The sequence below is a fragment of the Diabrotica undecimpunctata genome, chromosome 3 (assembly GCF_040954645.1).
Source record: "Diabrotica undecimpunctata isolate CICGRU chromosome 3, icDiaUnde3, whole genome shotgun sequence".
Lineage (NCBI taxonomy): Eukaryota > Metazoa > Arthropoda > Insecta > Coleoptera > Chrysomelidae > Diabrotica > Diabrotica undecimpunctata.
The window spans coordinates 141,144,748-141,164,678 of record NC_092805.1 but is presented as its reverse complement, the minus strand read 5'-3'; the positions used below and the strand labels follow the sequence as shown (position 1 = coordinate 141,164,678).

The following is a 19,931-nucleotide window of genomic DNA, read 5'->3' as shown; positions in this document are numbered from 1 at the left end:
TGAAATTGGCGGCACTAGACACAGACTTCGACTCGGCTTCTTACAAATCTGGAACCATTGTGGTTATATTTCAAATTTGTTGTACACGCCGTTTTACAATTATCTCAGATCACATACGGCATACAACAAAAAACAGTGATTACTCTTACTTTAACAGACACATTACTTTGACTATAATCACGTTTTCTCACAAATTTTGCCGGTTTCTCCAAACTACATACCGACGTCTGCCCACTCTCGTTACCCTTTTCAACCTGAAACTTAAATTCTCTCGACCCTCGATGTGTGTACCGGCTCCGACCGTTTTCCTTCCCCGCGTATCAAAAAGGGGCTAGCGAGACCGGAATTCTTGTTAAACCTATCGCAAAACGACCTTGAATCAAACAACTTTTAAAATGGAAGAAGTAAAACCTAATATATGAATTATTTAACTTCGTAGTCGAATTATTTCTTGGACGATATCGAGTGTAAACAAAGACACTTATATATAGCCCAGGAGCTTACTAGAAAAATTTTATTCTTGCATAGAGGAATTTTTTAAAGGAATTTTCTGCATGCTACACAGTTACTTAGTCATACCATTATCTACGGTTAGATAAATATTTTTTATATAATAAAATATAAATATATATAATATTTATATATAATAAATTTTATTAAGTTTATGCGTTTTATACAATTTTTTGTATAAATATGCAAAATATACATATTTGCCGAAATCTAGTCATCAGCTATCCCTCATATACCTTTTTAAGCAATAATTTGTACAATAAAGCAGTGTAAATAAAGTCAAACCGTGAGTTTATTCTCATAACTTTACTGTAACGAAACTTTTAACTTAGTATACAATACAATTATTTACAAGTAATATTTTCATCACCGCCATCATTCGATGATCTAATGAAATATTTTAGTACATATTAAAAGATACATTACCTGAATCTTCAGAAAAGTTGTCTAAATTTACGGTATCATTAGTTCTCCTTTTATCTATTACACTCCACAGATGAGGAACATCGAATTTTTTAACTGGTTGGTTTTTTACTTCCACAAAGTTGACTAATATAGTGAACTCAAACTGAAATTGAAAATATATTTAATACATAAATATATAAATAGAAAAATATAGCTATAGTGAAGTCGTTTTACCCTGTCGTATTTCGGATTAACGCCCGAAAAATAATTTATGACTCTAGTTACAGCCACTCTGTTATGCTTTCTCTTTTCTACCTGCTTTGTGGTACCGAACCTCCTACTGGTCGGCAGTAGATACTTGAGGAAAAAACAATTTTTTTATAAATCGTGAAAAAACGCAAATTGAATGCACAAGGTATTAAAATCTCAATCAGAAATATCATTTATGACATATACAAAGCAAAAGAACATGTTACAAGAAAGACACTTATTCAAAACATAAAGGACAGAGAACTTTGTGATATGGGTTTGACCAGTTTATCAAAAGTATTAAAAGCTATGGGTTTTAGATACAAAAAAACCAATAATCGTAAAGTGTTGTGCGAGCTGTCCAATGTTGTTGGAAAAAGGTGGAAATTTACAAGAAACTATTTAAAAAACAAGAATTCCGAATTTGCCAGACAATTTGTGTTTCTTGACGAAACATGGATTTTTGCGAAAGGAAATAATACCAAATCATCCTGGCAAGATGATTCTACCAAATGCTATTTGAGTACTAGCGCGAGTAATGGCAAAAGATATATTATATTGCATGCAGGAAATACGGAAGGTTTTATACCCAATGCTAGTCTTATATTTTCTTCGACAAAAAAAAACTGATGATTACCACGGAAATATGGACGCCGATATGTTTGAACACTGGTTTGAGGAAAAATTATTAAAAAATCTGGAAAATCCGTCATTAATAGTCTTAGACAATGCTTCGTATCACACCAGAGAGGAGGAAAAGTTTCCCACAAGCAGCTGGAAAAAAGAAGACTTAAGAAAGTGGCTGTCAGAGAAAAATATAGAACACGAACATCTAGTTTTAAAAGCTGAATTATTAAATAAGTGCAAAGAACACATTACTGAGAAAAATTTGTCGTTGACCAAATGGCACTAAAATATGGTCATGAGGTCCTAAGACTACCACCATATCACTGCCAGTACAATCCAATTGAATTGGTGTGGGGCATCACTAAAAACTACTATGATAAACATGCATGTAAGACCACCGACGAAGCCAGCGCTTTACAACTCTGGCAAGATGCACTAAACCAAGTCAATGAGGAACAATGGTGGAAATGTATTGAGCATACTGAAAAAAAAAAAAAAAAATTTTAGAGTCATATGCAATAGAACAAGTTATTGATGAAGTAAGACCTTTAATTATTCGTAATGATGAAGATTCAGATGAATCGGATAGCGAGTCAGATAGTGATGATACCTGTCCATAGATTAAGACGTAACTAGAAAAAATTAACACAAAAGGGTACCAACCACAAAAAAAAATAAAACAAAAACCGCATGCAGGAGAGAGCCGGAGGCACGCCGCACGACGCTCTTGAATGCAAGCACCAAAAAAATTAGATTAGCAAGTAAGGTAGATTAATGACATGACTGGGTATTAGACGACGGATGAAAGGATTCGATGCTTGCTCGCTCTCGACTGCACTTGGTGCGGAAAAGGGAAAGCAAGTATCGGCACACACAACCATCATTAGATCGCCGAACAATTGCTTTGACCGGTAGTGATAAAGCCAAATGGGCTAACCTACCACTTAAATGTAAATACACGGAAATAGCCCATTGCCTGACGGGGGATACCGCGAAATAGTCGAGACCTGGCTCCAAAGACCAGGGGGCGGAGGAAAGCCGGGGCTGGTTGTACCGCAAGAGGACAACCTACCTCGGTGGGTTTGGGAAGGTGTGTGTGGGAAGTAGGAATAAGTCTTTGTTTTATATAGATATATATTTTTATAGATATATTTATAAAATATAGTAGACTCCCTCTATAACAAGAACTGAAATGACAGACTAATTACCTCGTTATAAGCCGATCTCGTTATATCAGACAATCATAATACTGTGCATACATATGAATCTGTAGTTTTCTAAACCATTAACTTCCTATAGTGAAGCCATTCGGAGCAATATAAGATGCTAATAAACATTGTTTGAATGGCGTTTTTGAAAAAAAGTTATTTACTTTTATTGTCAATGAAATATATTAAAACATAAAAGAGTTGTTTACTTTTATTAACAATGATATATGTTAAAACAAAAAAGCTGTACTTATATTTTTTTCCAACTACATAATGTATAAATCGTATTTTCAAGGATAACATAAACTATTGCTTCTGCAATTTTAAGAACTCTGTCATTTTTAACTGCTTTAAATGGTCCAGTATCATTCTATCATATATTTTCTAAAGATGTGAAACATTTGTATTTATTCATAGTAAATAAGTTTATTGTGGGCTGCAGTTAAGTTTATTGAGGGGCTGTTTGAAAATGTATTTATTTATAGCCATAATAGAAAATAATAATATAGAATTACAATGGTGTTAGCAGCGTTCCACTGTTGAGACACATTTCCTACAAATAAGTATTTATTCAAGAGCGTTTTTAAATATCGAACGTTTTCCCTTCCTCCTTCTATTTCTTGTTTCTTCTGTTTCAGCCTCTGTAACTTCTGTTAGTTCTGTAAGTTTTTTTGCTCAAAACTTCTGCCCTATATATTAGTTGTCTAAACGTTAATAGATACTATAATATACAAATTATTGCAATACTTACAGATCTCTTTCTATCGGTGCAGTCTGGTATCTCAAACCTATGGGAAATTATTTTCATAATAAAATCTAAACACGATGTCGCTAAAAATGAACAGGATTGCGATGATACAAAAAAATTAATGGGCTGGAATGTGTCAATGTTCATTACATTCATTATTGATTTTAAAATATTTCTCTTTGAAGCATGATCCCTCGAAATATTAGTAATCTGAAAAATAAAATGGTTTAACTTAGTTTTTATTTGAATCTTAAATATGTTGATACACGATTTTAAATGGATATAAAACTAGATAAATATGTAGATCAAGTATCAATGTGCCATTATTAGGAATATGAATATTTATAACACATTTGGCTGGCCACATGGCAAGGATGAAGGAAGGAAGGTGGAAAAGCAAGTTAACCAAATGGAGAGCAAGGACAAATAAACGAAACAGAGGATGACCACCTGCCCGATGGTAAGATGATCTGAGAAAGATAACGAAAATTGGATCCATATTGCACAAGACTGTGCACTCTGGATACAAATAGGTGAGGCCTATGTCCTGCAGTGGACTTTAAACGGGCTGACTGCGTTCACCTTAATTAAGTTACTTAAATATGAAGTTACAGCTTGGTTACAAGAAAGAAATATAACTAGTGATACCTAATATTCTATTCATCATTTTCAGTGATACAACTGGTAGTTTTGGCCTCTTTCACAATACATATTTACCCGCATGATTATATTTTGCCTCTAGACAAATAATTGGCAATTATTCTTAAAGACCATATGAACAGGCAGGTTTTAGAAAAGGCTATTCAACTTCCGATCACCTGTTAACCACAAAAATATTTATAGAAAAATGTAACGAATACAAGTTTCCAGTTTTCCTAGCATTTGTAGACTACGAAAAAGCTTTCGATACCATAGAACACACGGCCGTAATGAACGCAATGCAAAATTGTAGAATAGACAGCAGATATATTAACTTAATAAAAGGAACTATGAACCAAGCTACAGCTACATACTACCTAAATGAAAATGAACACACGAACCCTGTACCATTAAACAGGAGAGTCAAACAGGGAGATACTTTATCACCCAAACTGTTCACCTTAGTTTTGGAGGACGTTTTTAAAAACCTAAATTGGAAATATAAGGGAATAAACATCAATGGCCGCTACCTCAGAAATCTACAATTTGCAGATGACATAATCCTGATAGCTACTGACCTACAAGAAATGCAAACCATGCTTTTAGAACTACATACCGAATCTTCTAAAATAGGACTGAAAATGAATTTAAACAAAACAAAAGTCATGCACTCCGAAGACACCGTGACAATAATAAACGATAAAGTTATAGAAAAAGTTAAAGAATATAAAATATATACTTAGGACAAAAAATAATACTAAATAGGGAAATTCAAACTGAAGAAATAAAAAGAAGAAGAAAGTTAGCTTGGGCAGCATTCGGTAAACTGAACTATATACTCAGAAATCAACAAATTCAATTACATCTTAGATCTAAAGTTTTTGATGCATGCATTATTCTGATATTAACTTATGCAGCACAAACATGGACAATCACAAAAAAGAATATGAATATACTTAGAGTCACTCAACACACGATGGAAAGAGCAATGCTAAGTATATCACTTAAGCACAAGAAAACAAACACATGGATATGACAGAAAACCAAACTCACCGATGTGGTGCAAAAATCATTTAAGTTGAAATGGGAATAAGCTGGACATGTAGCTAGGAGCGATCTAAACAAATGGCACAGATCATTTTTAACCTGGAGACCATACCAACACAAAAGACCCAGAGACAGACCTCCTATGAGATGGACAGATGATCTGAAAAGGACTGCCGGAAAAAATTGGCTACAGGTAGCGTACAATAAAAAACAATGGAAAGGAAGACTTGAAGAGGCTTATGTTTAGATGTGGACGTGAATGGCTAGACGAAGAAGAAGAAGAGGAAGATTCTTAAAGTCACTACTATTATACTATGAACAACTTACAAAGTATGGCTTTGGCAGACTAGGATAAGTTACAAAAAATAATACTTAATTGTAAATTATAAAAAAAACGTGTAGCCTATAGACAATTGCCAAAAGTCCCAAATAAAAATTATTGATAGAGGAAAATAACCAATCGCCCTTCACAAAAAAACGAAACAATCATGGAGAAATCAAGAATGTGCACCCGAAAAGCAGAGCAAAAGCATATTGAGATTATAACTGTAATATATCTGAAAACACACATAAGAAACTTATATAGAGTGGATATAAATGAGATCTGTAACAGGTTAGCATCTATCTGCTACTCTTTCAGAACACCAGCAAATTATTTTGACGAAAAATGTAAATGAGGTGTATATTTTTCCAAATTTTCATTGTGGATAGGATTTCAATTTGGAATAGTTTTCTGGGGAGGGGACGGGGAGGAGTGCGCTGAACAGGAAAAAAAGAACAATCAGAACTCTACTTAACTTGAAATACAGGGATTCATGTAGACGTAATTTCAAAAAGCTAAACATACTAACAATGGCTGGAACATACATACATATATCAATGCTTACTTTTCATTTTTAAAAATAGACACAAAAAATTCTTGAAACACACAACAAACCATAATACTAATACACGAAACTATCTCATAAACTATAATATACCAATACATAGACTAACAGCATCTGAGAAAACCACAAAATATGCCTTTATTAAATTCTTTAATAAACTGCCTTACAGCATCAAAATAGAAACTGATATAAATAAATATAGAAAGTCTGTTCAACAGTTGCACATACACCTTGAACCATACAAAGTGGAAGAATACCTTCAAGCTGGCCTGCAGGGAGACTGAGGGCTCTTATCTGAATCTAAATGTCACTGTTAATATTATTATATTTTAATATTACTTTTATGTTAATTTCACACACAAAAAAAGGACACATTCAAAGTTGTTAATATCACAAGGGAAATGGTTAAGGATTTCAGTATTCCTCGAAATGCCACAACTAAGTCTCAAATATTGGGAGCTAACTTCAAGGATGGACGAATATTCAAATTTTCAACATATTTTAAGATGAGCTTTAAAATTCAAATAGCATAAGAGACCTCACGATGTAAAACCTTTTACATTAGATAGTATAGAACTTCCTCTCAAATACTAGGGTGCTCTCAAACTTACAGAAAAAAAAGAAAATGGACTTACAACAAGATCTTCTTGATTCTGTACACATGCCTTACAAGCATGCTTTATAAGAAGCTAGTGGAGATATTGGTACAACTGAAGCTCAAATACTAGGGTGCTCTCAAACTTACAGAAGAAAAGAAAATGTACTTACAAGATCTTCTTGATTCTGTACCCATGCCTTACAAGCATGCTTTATAAGAAGCTAGTGGAGATATTGGTACAACTGAAGTAGGAAGAAACTGTAGACGATAAAAATCAAATTGAGTTTAATTGAAGCTTTATTTGTGAATTTTGCAACTTATTCCACTACTGATAGCTTCCACAGAAACCTGTTAAAATAACCATGTTTATTTTTATAGAGTAAAATATATTAAGTCTCTTTTCTTTTCATTTCATAAAAATCTTGCAAAAGTTTTGTTAATAAAATAAAACTTGTTCACTATTCAATTTTCCCAAAATTTGGTTTTTGCAGTTCACTTTTATGCTTAAAAGCTCCTGAAATATCCTTTGAAAAAAACTGAATTTATTGGTAATATGAATGATATTAATAAATTAAAAATAAAATACAGGAAAACTAAAAGAGTGCCGCATTTTAAATACCTTGAGGTAGTTATTAAATTTACAAGGAAAGATGGGAGATTGCAAAATTACTAACTGACCAAAAAAGCTCCTAGGATAACACAAAACATATATAACAAAAGATCCATATAAAAAAACATTAAAACTCGCTATTACAATACCTGTATTAAACCCTCCTTCTTACATGCAACAAAGAAAGAAAAAAAATCAGAAAAATCGTTGGTGCTAGACAAACAGAAGATGCATAACAAAAAAATACTGGAGTGCATAACTTCACTCAAAAAACCAACACCCTAGTTATTTAAAATCCAAAAAGACCTCAAAAGCTCAAATACAAATGAAACAGACCAAAACACCTTCAGACAAAGTAGAAAAATGGACCATACCACCAGAATAAACTAAAAAGAAGCAGTAGGGTCCAAAAAGACCAGAAGAATGAAAACATTGGTGTGCAGAACATGTAAATAAAAAGAACAATAAAAAACTGATTAGTCAATCGCCATCCTTTAAGGGAGAATTTGGCAATATAATAATAAAAAAGTGTGTGCAACATGCATATTGCAGATATTATTTAGCAAAGTAATATACTTAAGGTGTTCTCCTTTTGCACAATTGTGCAAGTATTAAAAACACGAGTACTTTAAACAAATCTTAGCTCTCATGATTATTGCTTATTCTTACTATGAATTTATGATAGTATCTGTCATCTCGAATCTCTCTGATTAACTTTTGCACTAAAGCTTCAGTCATAATAGACGCCATCAAAGTAAAGTGGCTCGAACCTCTCGAACCGGATCCTGTCCTCTGGGAACTACTGCTAGACCTACAAATAATATTTAAATATTACTTTTAACTGCAGTTACATACATTTTAAAATTCTTACATTGAAAGATTTTTCTGCTTTTGTGACCTTCCCATTTTTGAAACTCTAGTGTTATAAACAAATTGTATTAATAACTAATCTAATAACAATACTCTTTACTAAAAAAACTTTAACACCAGCTCTTCTTCTTTAGTATGTTTATTATTGGTCTCCACCTACTCTTAAAACAAATTTATTTGACATCAATTTGATGTTATTTTCCTTCATAATGGTTACCCATAACCTAAATTTTATTTACTGTGTCATTTGTCAACTGTCGATTTTTCGTCAGAACAAAAAAGGGGACAAGAATTAGAAAACTAAGCTTGACTCATTGACTAAAGCCAAGAACGGTTGACTACATAGGATAGTTCCATCGCCCAAATTTGTCTGTCACTGAGATGAGCCTAATTTGAGATTAAAAAGTTAAAACGAAAAATTTACGTTTTGTTTTTGTAAATAGATGGCAGATAATCAGATTTTTAACATTACCTAAGTCATTCAAACTTATAAATTCTTAATGATCTGTTTTACATGGCAAATAAAATTTATTTTCAAAATGAATGCATTTGCTAGTGTTATAATTAAATTAATAAATGTCAGTTTACTCTCAAAGTAAATATTTCTGGTAAATAAAATTTATAAATCCGTGTTTTACTTACGTAGTCAGAGCACAAATTAATATCCAAAAACATTTGATGATAGATAAAACTATTCAATACTGAACTATTTATTTCATAAACATACATAGGTAAAACTAAACAGTATACAATACTAGGAAACTTTAGAAACATTCCCTATCGAACAATTTTATTTAATTTTCTAATTTTTGACCTAGTTGAATCCAACACAGATAAGTTTTTTCTCTTAAAATTTTCAGCTTCCTTGGATTTTAAATTTCTATAATTTATTCTAATTATTGTTCTAAATTTACAAAAGTTTTTAATAAGCGCATATGGCAACACTTTTTCTTTTTTTAAAATCCTTTTTGAAATGTTTCCAACAACTCCATTATTTTTCCTATAGGTATCAATATATTTTTCATAATATTTATTCCATAATTTTATTTTTATAAACCACTCATCTGTAGGCTTGATAAGACCTCCATAAGAGAGTTGCTGCACCCATGATGGTAAACTATAACTATGTTCACTAACTTTGTATGTGAAATTACCTAAATCAGGTAAACTATCTTTAAATTTTTTTGCTAAATACCCAGCGATGGATTCTAAGGCATCTTCTGTAGTTTCCTGCAAATTACTGACAACACAATATGCAGTGGCAGACTGATTAGATGATTCTTGGGAAGAGAAAGAACTGCTATTGTTAGATTCATCAGGTTCTTCTATTTTTTCTTGAGGAATTTTAAGATTAGCTTTTTGGAATACTTTTGGACTAATATATTGATCCACACTTTGTTCAACTGTGTTAACAGCAGCATCAAAAATACCAGGGTTTTTTCCTAGAAGTATCATTCGAATTCTGTGGAGTGCTGCTAATGGACTAGGATGTTCAGAATCTTGATTGAGTCTATGTGTACATATATATTTAATATCAAAAGCTTGTTTCATATCAACAAATAACATTTGTAAAGATTTCATTGATAACACCATTCCTTTTTGAAAAATTTGCAAAGTATTTTTACCAATAGCTTTCATTGAAGACATTAAACTTATCATTTTGTTAAGATGTTCATTTTGCATGTTCAAATGAATTCCATAAGCACTTTTAGAAGGAACTGTTCCTTGTGGTGTATAACTATTGAATATATCAAACCATAAATTTACATCAGCAATGAAATTACCCAAATTTTTGGCTAACTGTTCATTCCCAGGTTTATGTCTCTTAAGAGCTGTTGCAACAGTATTAGACAAAAGCTGAGCAGCGATTCGAACATTCTGTCTTTGAGATTTTTCACATTCAATGTGTTTTTTATTAATTTTCCAACACTGATTAACCTCTTGGTCAGTAAAAGCAATTAAAGATTCTAAAGGCTTTTTGATAATAACAGTACCATCCTCTAATTGAAAACCAACATCTAGTAGCCAGTTTCGTAAGAGTTTTAATAAATGTGGGGCATCTGCAAACATATATACATTTTGATCAGTTTCAGGATGTTTGAAAAATTTGTTTTATCTTCACTAACTTCAAGTTCTTTCCACAAACCAATATTTGAAGCACCACGATCACTAACACAAGCAACAACGTTATATGAAATGTTATGAAGTTCCTTAATTATTTCTATTAATATTGCAGCTGTCATTTTTTGGTCAAAATTGATATAAATTTTTTTTTCCAAGAAGCAAAAAGACCTCTTATCATAACTACCTGCATTTGCTTGTGTGGACCCAAAATTCTATCTTTAGTGATGTCATACTCTTCAATAGATTTTATTTTCACTTCATCGAATTGCAGCACAACCGTTTTTTCCATAGTCGTAAAATTTTCCCCAGCCAATTTCATCATTAACAATATGTCTTTCAAAAGGTTCACTAACACTAATCTTGGAAGCCCATTTTCTTGGAGCAGGTAGAGGATAACGCAAAGAATATTTAAAATAGAGGTAACTTTTCTTACTGCAATACCTCAAAGTAAAAGCTCTAGATATTTTTTCTATATTCCAACGAACTTTCTTTTTTTTCAGAAAGAAGTGCAATTTGGTTTGTGGTTAACACTTTATTTAATAAATTTTCAGCAAAAATTTCAGATTTTTTTGATTTTTTCGGAACATTCACATTTTTTGCTTTAGAATACCTCAATTGACTTGTTAAACTTTTTATTTTCATTTGACTCTTTTTCTCCAAATTGGAATGATCAGCTATTAATTTCTCATACTTGTTTAATAATCCGTTGTATTTTGCTTCAAAATCTACTTCAGGCTTTAAATCTATATTGTCACAAGCTTGTTCAAAAATTATTTCAGATTCAGTAATAGTATGTTCATGTTGATTAAATGCAATATTCAAAATATTTGAATCAATCTTTGTAATTTCTGCTACAAGTTGCTTTCTGTTTCTAACATCTAATCTACCTTCACGAGTAGAGACAGAAGGTGTGTCAAAGGTATGTTTAAATAAACAAAGTGTTGGAACTGCAGTTTTCTTTAAAAGGCGTTTAGTAGGTAAACCTAAAATAAGTTACGTTAAAAAATTTTTATAGGCATTTTATTGCTTAATAATTTTACCTAATAATTCATTTTGAAGATCTCTTTCATAGTCATTGTTTGTAAAATGAACAGAGCATATTCTACTAGAATCAGGATTAAAATTATCAGCTCTTCTTCATCGCTTAATGTTATAATTTAAGCTAGGTGAAGTCCTCCTTCTAGTTTGAAGACATCAAGAGACAAGGAAATATCTACTTTAGGAAATATGCACCAATAAACGTCTGGCCATCAACAATTATACTTTATTCCTTCTTACATACAGAACAATACAAAACTTGACTGACAGTAGTTTATGACCTATTTATGACATTACTCATTGCACTGTCAACAATGTCACTTCATATAGAACAACATCCACTTTTTATGTTGGATATTCTAACACTCTCCCTCAACATGAAAAGTAGATAAGCTAAATAATAGACCTTAAATAAACATTATTTTAAATTCAAATTCTTACAGATTAACTGCAATTTCTTTGAATTTAACGACTTGGTCAACATATCAGCCACCATTTCATTCGTCGACATATATTTTAATTGAATATCATTGTTAGCTACTACTATTCACTTCTTGATTTTCACTCGCACTTTCTTCTACACTTTTTATATTCTCAGATTCCACAATTTCACATATACCACTTTTTACTTCTTCGGAGTTTTCATTCACACTAAAACATTCCGACTGATGTTGGTTCACTGATTTGGCTTCAACTTCAACAATTCGCAAATTGCATATAACCTCAGGTTTAAATCGTACGTCGTGACTCGATACGATTCTTCTTTCAGATGGAATCCATATCCTAAAACCATCCCTGTCATTCACATAACCAACTAAATAACCATGTATCGCCTTGTCATCAAATTTACTACGAAAATTCTTGTTAACGTGAACATAACATTCAGTGCCAAATATTCTTAAATGTTTCAAGCTTCCAATTGGCTTTCCATACCACAATTCATAGGGACTTTTACTTTCAATTGATGACTTTCCTGTACGATTCAGAATGTACACTGCAGTATTGCATGCTTCTGCCCACAATTGTTTGGACAACTTACATGTGTTTAACATGGAACGTGCGCACTCTACAATGGTGCGGTTTTCCCTTTCAGCAACACCATTCTGCTGAGGTGTATAGGGTGGAGTGATACAATGCTCTATACCTCTCTTCGCAAGAAGTTCAGATACCTTCTTATTGTCAAACTCTCTCCCTCCATCGCATCTCAGTTGCTTTACTACATGACCATTTGTACTAGCTTCATTTAAAAATTGTTCTAAGAAAGTACATACCTCACTTTTATGTTTCATAAAGAAAACTTTCCGAAACTTACTAAAGTCATCTTTAAAACATACGTAATAACGTGCTTTTCCCAGTGATTCTATAGACATGGGCCCATTCACATCTGCATGGATCTGCTCACCAATGACTTGTGGTCGATTGATCCTAGATTTGAATGGCAATCTATGCATTTTTCCAATTGCACATCCATCGCAAAAGCTTTCTTTGCACCCATCAATGTCTATATTCATTTTCGTCAATACCTTCTTTACGTGTTGCTTATGCTGATGACCAAATCTTTCATGGTACACTTGCAACATATCTGTTGACTCTGCTAAGTTTACTTGAACGGGATTTGTCGGTTTCATAACACGTATATCAAGTGCATACAGGCCATTATTGAAGTACCCAGTCATAACAGATTCACAAGTGTTTTTATCATATATATTTACACCTTTTTTATCAAGTACTGTAATAAAACCCCTTTGTGCAGCAGCTTTCACAGAAAACAAATGAGCACTTGCTTCAGGAACATAAAAAACATTCTTCAAGTCAGCACCTTTCCATTTATTATTCAGATGCGTTTGAATTTTCACTGTTCCTTGTCCATGGGCTAACATACATACATCCTTCTTACCAAGTGATATACTTTCTGGTTCAGCAAATTCTGTATAAGATGAGAAATATTGCTTATCTGTAGTGATATGATTTGTGGCTCCACTGTCACAATACCATTTTTCAGCTTCAATACAATTGTTAGATGAGGCACTTAAAACAACAGACAAAAAAGCAGTATCATTACTTTTATTCTTACCTAAATTCTCAGCTGATTTTTTCAACGGACACTCTTTCGCCCAATGGCCCAATTTCTTGCATTTATGACATGGAAATTTTTCTTTTGCACGATGTACATTTTTCTTTGACTTCATACTTTGGTTCTGATTGTATTTTTCTGTCGGGCTATTGCGTGCAACAAATGCAAAAGATTCTACAGTACTTTGGTCACGTAATTCAATGGTACACAATTTCTCAATCAGTAAATTCAAAGTTTGATTCTTTGATGGTATCGTGTCCCACAAATCTTTGAAATTATCAAAGTCCTTACCCAAAGTTGATAAGATCCGACCATTTAACATTCTTTCGGATAAAACATTTTCATCATGCTTCTGCAGTTCATCATTTAAATCTACAAACAGTTTCTGCAACTTCGCAACATGTGTACTAATATCTTCTTTTTCATCACGTTGGACTCTAAAAAAGGCTTCAATTAACATGTTTAACCGTTGCGTACTGCTACGTTCAAATCTCGCACGCAATTTGTCCCATATTTCACTAGCGTGAGTACACGTCAACACGAGCTCGGCAACAGTTTTTCCTAGCGTACCTGCTAACAAACTTGCCGCTTTCGCATCGTCTTTTAACCATTGCTGATGCTTCTGTATTTCCGCTGAAGTTGAATCTTCACTAACCTCAGGACACTTACACATACCGTTTACAATGTCTTTAAGTGCATACGAACGTAATAACATCGAAACGTGCCATTTCCACTTCGCCCAGTCTTCAGGACCCTCGAGTTTGTCAACTTGAATTTTATAATCGTTATTGCTGGTCGCCATATTTTATTCACCGACAATAACAACAAACAAAACTGAATGAAGTACGAACCTAACTTGTTCACAGTTCACACGTGGACTGGGCCCAAAACCTGTTATAATTTAAGTTAGGTGAAGTCCTCCTTCTCGTTTGAAGACATCAAGAGACAAGGAAATATGTACTTTAGGAAATATGCACCAATAAACGTCTGGCCATCAACAATTATACTTTATTCCTTCTTACATACAGAACAATACAAAACTTGACTGACAGTAGTTTATGACCTATTTATGACATTACTCATTGCACTGTCAACAATGTCACTTCATATAGAACAACATCCACTTTTTATGTTGGATATTCTAACACTTAACCCATTCAACCGTTATAGTTTTCGACACTAAATCCTTTCCTTTTGGAAAACTGTGAAAAATAACAGGCATATTCTTGGTTTTCACACTCTTAAAATTATTGTCACAACCATATATGGCACATCTATTACCAACCATTTTGTTTATACAAGTAAATTGATATAGAAACAATAATTAAATAGTCTTATAAGGCCGTTAAATCGCTAGTACAACAAAAAAAATTGGCAGCAGGCACAACTATTCTATATAAAACAATAAGAAATGTCAATCACGAATCCCCACGCCTACGTCACACTCAACACAACGCATTTCTTACATTAGAGCATAGGACAAAATCTATCCTATCTGTGTTTAGGGAGGAATCAGACTGCTCGACCAGACCGACCGTCTACGATCGACCAACATTACGAGTCTATGAAAATGTATGCGCAGAGTCAGACTGGTGGACCGTCCATCACTTACAGCACCTTACAGCGACCGACCGCGATCGTCCAGTTTTTAAATTCGGACTTGTTGGAATTTTTGATCGTTGGTCGATGAATATGGAACATTTCGCATTCATTTATACTGTTCTGAGCAATGACACTGACCATTGGCATTTCAAAATTTGTAATTAACCTATAAAATTTGGGCTTGCTCGTGCGATAATAATTTTGAAATTTAATAGAATCATTTAATAGAATGGAATATAACACTAAGAATTCTCCTTGTTGGTGTCTTTTTAAAAAAATGTCACGCACCCAAACTATCCTACGCCTACGAAGTAGTCTCCACCTCAAATAAGTGATAAACAATTTATCAGTAGAATTATCGCTGCTAATTTTATCCATAATTCAATTTTCTACAAAAAGCCCGGTAAAATAATATTACAAAAATGTGGTTATGTTGCTAGAGCGTCCTGACGTTTTGACGGTCGGTCGATGGAACACGAACGAGTAATGTGAGTTTAAAAATAAAAATACAAAAGTTGGTTGTTCGCCGTCGGACGGTTGGTCGTGGTCGGTCGGGCAGTCTAATGCCTACCTAAGTGTCCTTGCGCGCAGACGGAATCAACCATGTTTTAAACGGAACCAGTGCTGTTCAGTGAAATTGGTAATTATTTAGTAATTTGACGGAACGCCTCAAAAATGCCCAATATTTTGTGGACTTAGCCAAAAAAGTGAAAAAAGCCTCAAATTTTAATGTTTTCTTTGCTGGAAACTAGTAAAAGTTGCCAAATAATAAAAAAATACAGAAAAAATAACAAAAAAGTATTATGAACCAAAAAAAGTTTACATAATAAGCAAAGAAAAGTATATATACATTTCTTAATAAAAAAACCTAACTAAAACATATTAAATATCACTGATTTTTACTGTCAAATTATGAAAAAATGCGTAAAATTGTTTAAAATATGAGCACGAAGTTAAATTCTATGTACATTTGACAGTGTTGCCAGTTTTAACCTTTAAAAGATTTAAAAATTTCATGAAAATTACTTACCTTAATAAACAGGTGGATGCAATCTTAATAACCACGTGCAGAACGAATTACCAGTTAACCATAGTCTTAGAAGAAATCCCGAACTCGTAATTTACGAATTCTTGCCTAGGTGGCTTTAAATGTAATAAAGTTGCCATAAACAAAAATATTTTTTCTACCGGCAGTTTACTCGCTTCCAAAAAGGTCCCTCTCTTTGCCAATAGAGTAAATCCACACCTTCTGGGTGTATTTTTTTTTGGGACAAATTTATTACACTTAAATTACTTTCGGCGATAATTCGTAACTCGTTGCCGCATCGACACACTAGTTTGTCTTTTATTACACTATGTTTAATCAGAAATTCTTGGGGACTAATTTTATTTAAGCACAACGCAAAACCTTCAATAAATCTTAGTATACACCCACTCCACTGTGTTACAGCTTTCTTTGGTGACAAACAAACAAGAAACGGGTTGTTGAAAATGCTATTCCCGCGAATATCTTAAACACAATTGCCAAATTTAGATGTTTGCAAAAATGTTGCAAATCTATCGTACACCTAAATCTATAGTATATGAAATTGTCTTTTATCGTCTACACGGCAACGCAGCTGTAAGAAAATTTCATTTCATTTCGGGTATATTCGTTTTGACATTGCTCATTACATAAATATACGTTCACAGAGCATATTAAATCGATTCCATGAAAATTTCTAGATTCTGTACCAACGGTTAAAAGTCTGTCTGGAAATTCCACAGTATTAATTTATTTTAATGTTTTAAGATAATATATACATAATTCACTCTGGGAATCACACAATAATTATTTACTTATAATTTAATCTTTTCCTCGATATTTTATAATTAAAAAATGTAAAACTATATATCCCAAAATAACCTAAAATAAGACCGGGCGGCTCACAATTTTTATTTGAAAAGATTCATATTTTTCTTTACATTTTATTATTAAAAATTTAAACCAATGATACTACACCTAACCTAACGTAACGAAACCTAACCAAATCTAACCTAACCCTGGTAAAAAAGCAATAATTTTCTGATAAAAGTAGGTAAGAATGTAAGAATAAAATGTTATATAATTAAAAATCAAAATTTTTATTTTTCATAAGAAAACTTTTTTTGTATAACTATTGCAACCCTGGTTAGAATTGCCCTTCTTGACCATAAAAAACAGTTGTCATTCCTGTCATTTTTTGTTGTTTCATGGTAAATAATGGCGGATAATGTCGGTGGCTTTTAAAAATAAGACATACTTTAAATGGAAATTACATAAAAAAGAACGGTTTCCAGAGAATAAAAATAATTCTACAATCATCAGTAAGTCAACCAGAATTCATTGATATAAATTTCATTTCCGCAGACATCGTTCTGTCTTATTACACTAGTACCCATTATTTTATTCCTACTTTTACTTAAAGAATAGATTAAATTATTTCAAATTTACTAAATTATTAATCTCTAAAAATTGAAATTAACAGTTCTGTCGTAGCTCGTCACAAATTTCTCAACTCGAGTATATGTTTCCGTTTAAAATATGGCCATAGATAAATAATATAGTCTAGAAATAGATAGGCAACTCAATGTATAAATTTCGTTCATTAGCACCACTTGCGACTGGGGTCATTACTAATAATCTTTTGGCTGGAAATTCAAATTGACACCCCTTACATACACACCCTTTAGCGCCTCTTGCGGGCTATTTCGTTACTAATTAAAATTGACTGGAAAATATCTTATTATTTTCCGATGAAATAATCTCACATATAAATATTATTAAAAAATAAAAGGATATATAAAAAATGCACAATTTTTTCTAGATATACGTATATTTATTTGTTGTTTAAGATAAAACAGTTATATTTTATAAACTAATTACATAATATTTACTACACTGATATTTTCAGAAACAAATGTTAAATACTATTATTGTTTGCTTCCTGACAACTTACTATTTTGACAACTTACTATCATCATCCTTTTTGTAATTTTTTCATGATTTGTACACAACGGTACAACACAATAATTCACCATGTTTAGTTTTTTTACTAGCACAACACAAAAATTCTTTGCTATAAAAGGTAACTAAAACTAAACTTTAAAAACTAAGTAACCAACTTAAATTAAAATTACTAAGAATAAATTTAAACGACTCACAGAAATTGTCAAGAAGCGTAAAACGTCTTATCTTGGACACATATTTAGACACGACAGGTATAACTTCCTTCAGCTTATTATAGAAGGGAAAATAGAAGGCAGACGCGGCCCGGGTAGACGACAAATGACCTGGCTGCGCAACATCAAAGATTTTACAAGATTAGACTTTCAAAGTTTAATAAGGAAAGCCCAAAATAGGGAAGACTTTGAAGAGGTCATCGCCAACCTTCGCTAAGACGACGGCACCTAAAGAAGAAGAAATTCAAACGAAAGTTAAAGATAATAAAATGAAATTGAAAGCTTGTAAACGAACGGAAGATCTGCCATTACTTTTGACAGAATTGACATTGCGGAATTAAGCTTCGTTTCATTATTTTATTTGTGACACCCCGAGATTGTGTTAAAATAAATGATTGGTTAAAGTCTTCGTGAGAGAGATAGGCTGTTATTTCTCTTTATTAACTGGCTGGGGTCAAAATGATGGGAGAATGTTCCAAGGTCATGCATATAAGTTTCCGCACAGCCACCTAAAGCTTACAAGCCGTGAAGTGAGAAAATTGGCAACGTTGGAGGTAGTCCTATAGCCCATGAGCGGCTAAATGTAGCAGACGAATCCAACGTTGCCAAGTTGGCTAGTCACAGAGAATAGCATAACCATAACCATAGATATAGTATAGAAAAGATCTTACCGCGCTTTCGATTTTCGATTACAAAGTATATCAATTCATCAATTCTTTATTTTTTTGGTTTTTTTTTCGGTTGAAGATAATTATGGTTGTAATGTGCAAAGAATATTCAAAAGTTTATTCAAGCCAGAGTAATCTGAATAGACATTTAAAGGAAATTCATGGCTTAAATGCACAAATAATATCTTATGATAAAAATATGACATCGTTTAAGTGTTTAGAGGGATGCAATATTTCTTTTAGGCTACGACTAGAATTAGTAGGGCACCTAGAGGATTGTCATAATTTTAAAATGGAACGAGAGATGTACGAATTCTCTACAATTGAAGGTCAGTATGAATCCATTTACTTTCTAAATATCATTAGGTACTTACATTATTTTTTTCTAGACTTTCAGATTTGGTTAAAAAACTTTCAAAGTGTTTCCAACGCAGAATACATTTATCCTCGTGGTTTAGTTTCTTCAGTTTCCGTTAAAGATGTATATTATGATTGTAGTAGATCAGGTACTCTTGTAAACAAAATAATATTTTTTGTTTGTTTATTTTTAATTTTGCAGGAAAAAGTCGTGAAGTTTCCCACATTCGGAAAAGAACGAAGAAGCGTCAAGGATCTAAGAAAATTAATGTTGCTTGTACTAGTCAGATCAAACTTATAAAGAATGAAACTAATTCTAGAGTAAAGGCAATCTTTGATAAGACACATTATGGTCATAGCGTTAATATTCAACATTTGTCAATACCAAAGGTAGAAAGAGCCAACATCGCACAAAAGTTAAATAGTGGTGTAAGTGTAACAAGGTAAACTATTTTATTAAATTATTATG

General features: G+C 32.5%; 1 protein-coding gene across 1 annotated transcript in view; it reads right to left on the bottom strand.

Annotated features, from left to right (window-relative positions):
• Positions 1-8,635, bottom strand: part of LOC140437479 (uncharacterized) — an 86,790-nt gene extending 78,155 nt beyond the window's left edge. Inside the window, exons 1-4 of the mRNA XM_072527029.1 lie at positions 8,400-8,635; positions 8,198-8,339; positions 3,751-3,957; positions 937-1,078 (exon numbers count right to left, since the gene is read on the bottom strand). Coding sequence (XP_072383130.1) covers positions 937-1,078; positions 3,751-3,957; positions 8,198-8,339; positions 8,400-8,434 — 526 coding nt within the window. The 5' untranslated portion in view covers positions 8,435-8,635. The remainder of the gene's footprint in view (positions 1-936; positions 1,079-3,750; positions 3,958-8,197; positions 8,340-8,399) is intronic.
• Between the last annotated feature and the right edge of the window lie 11,296 nt (positions 8,636-19,931).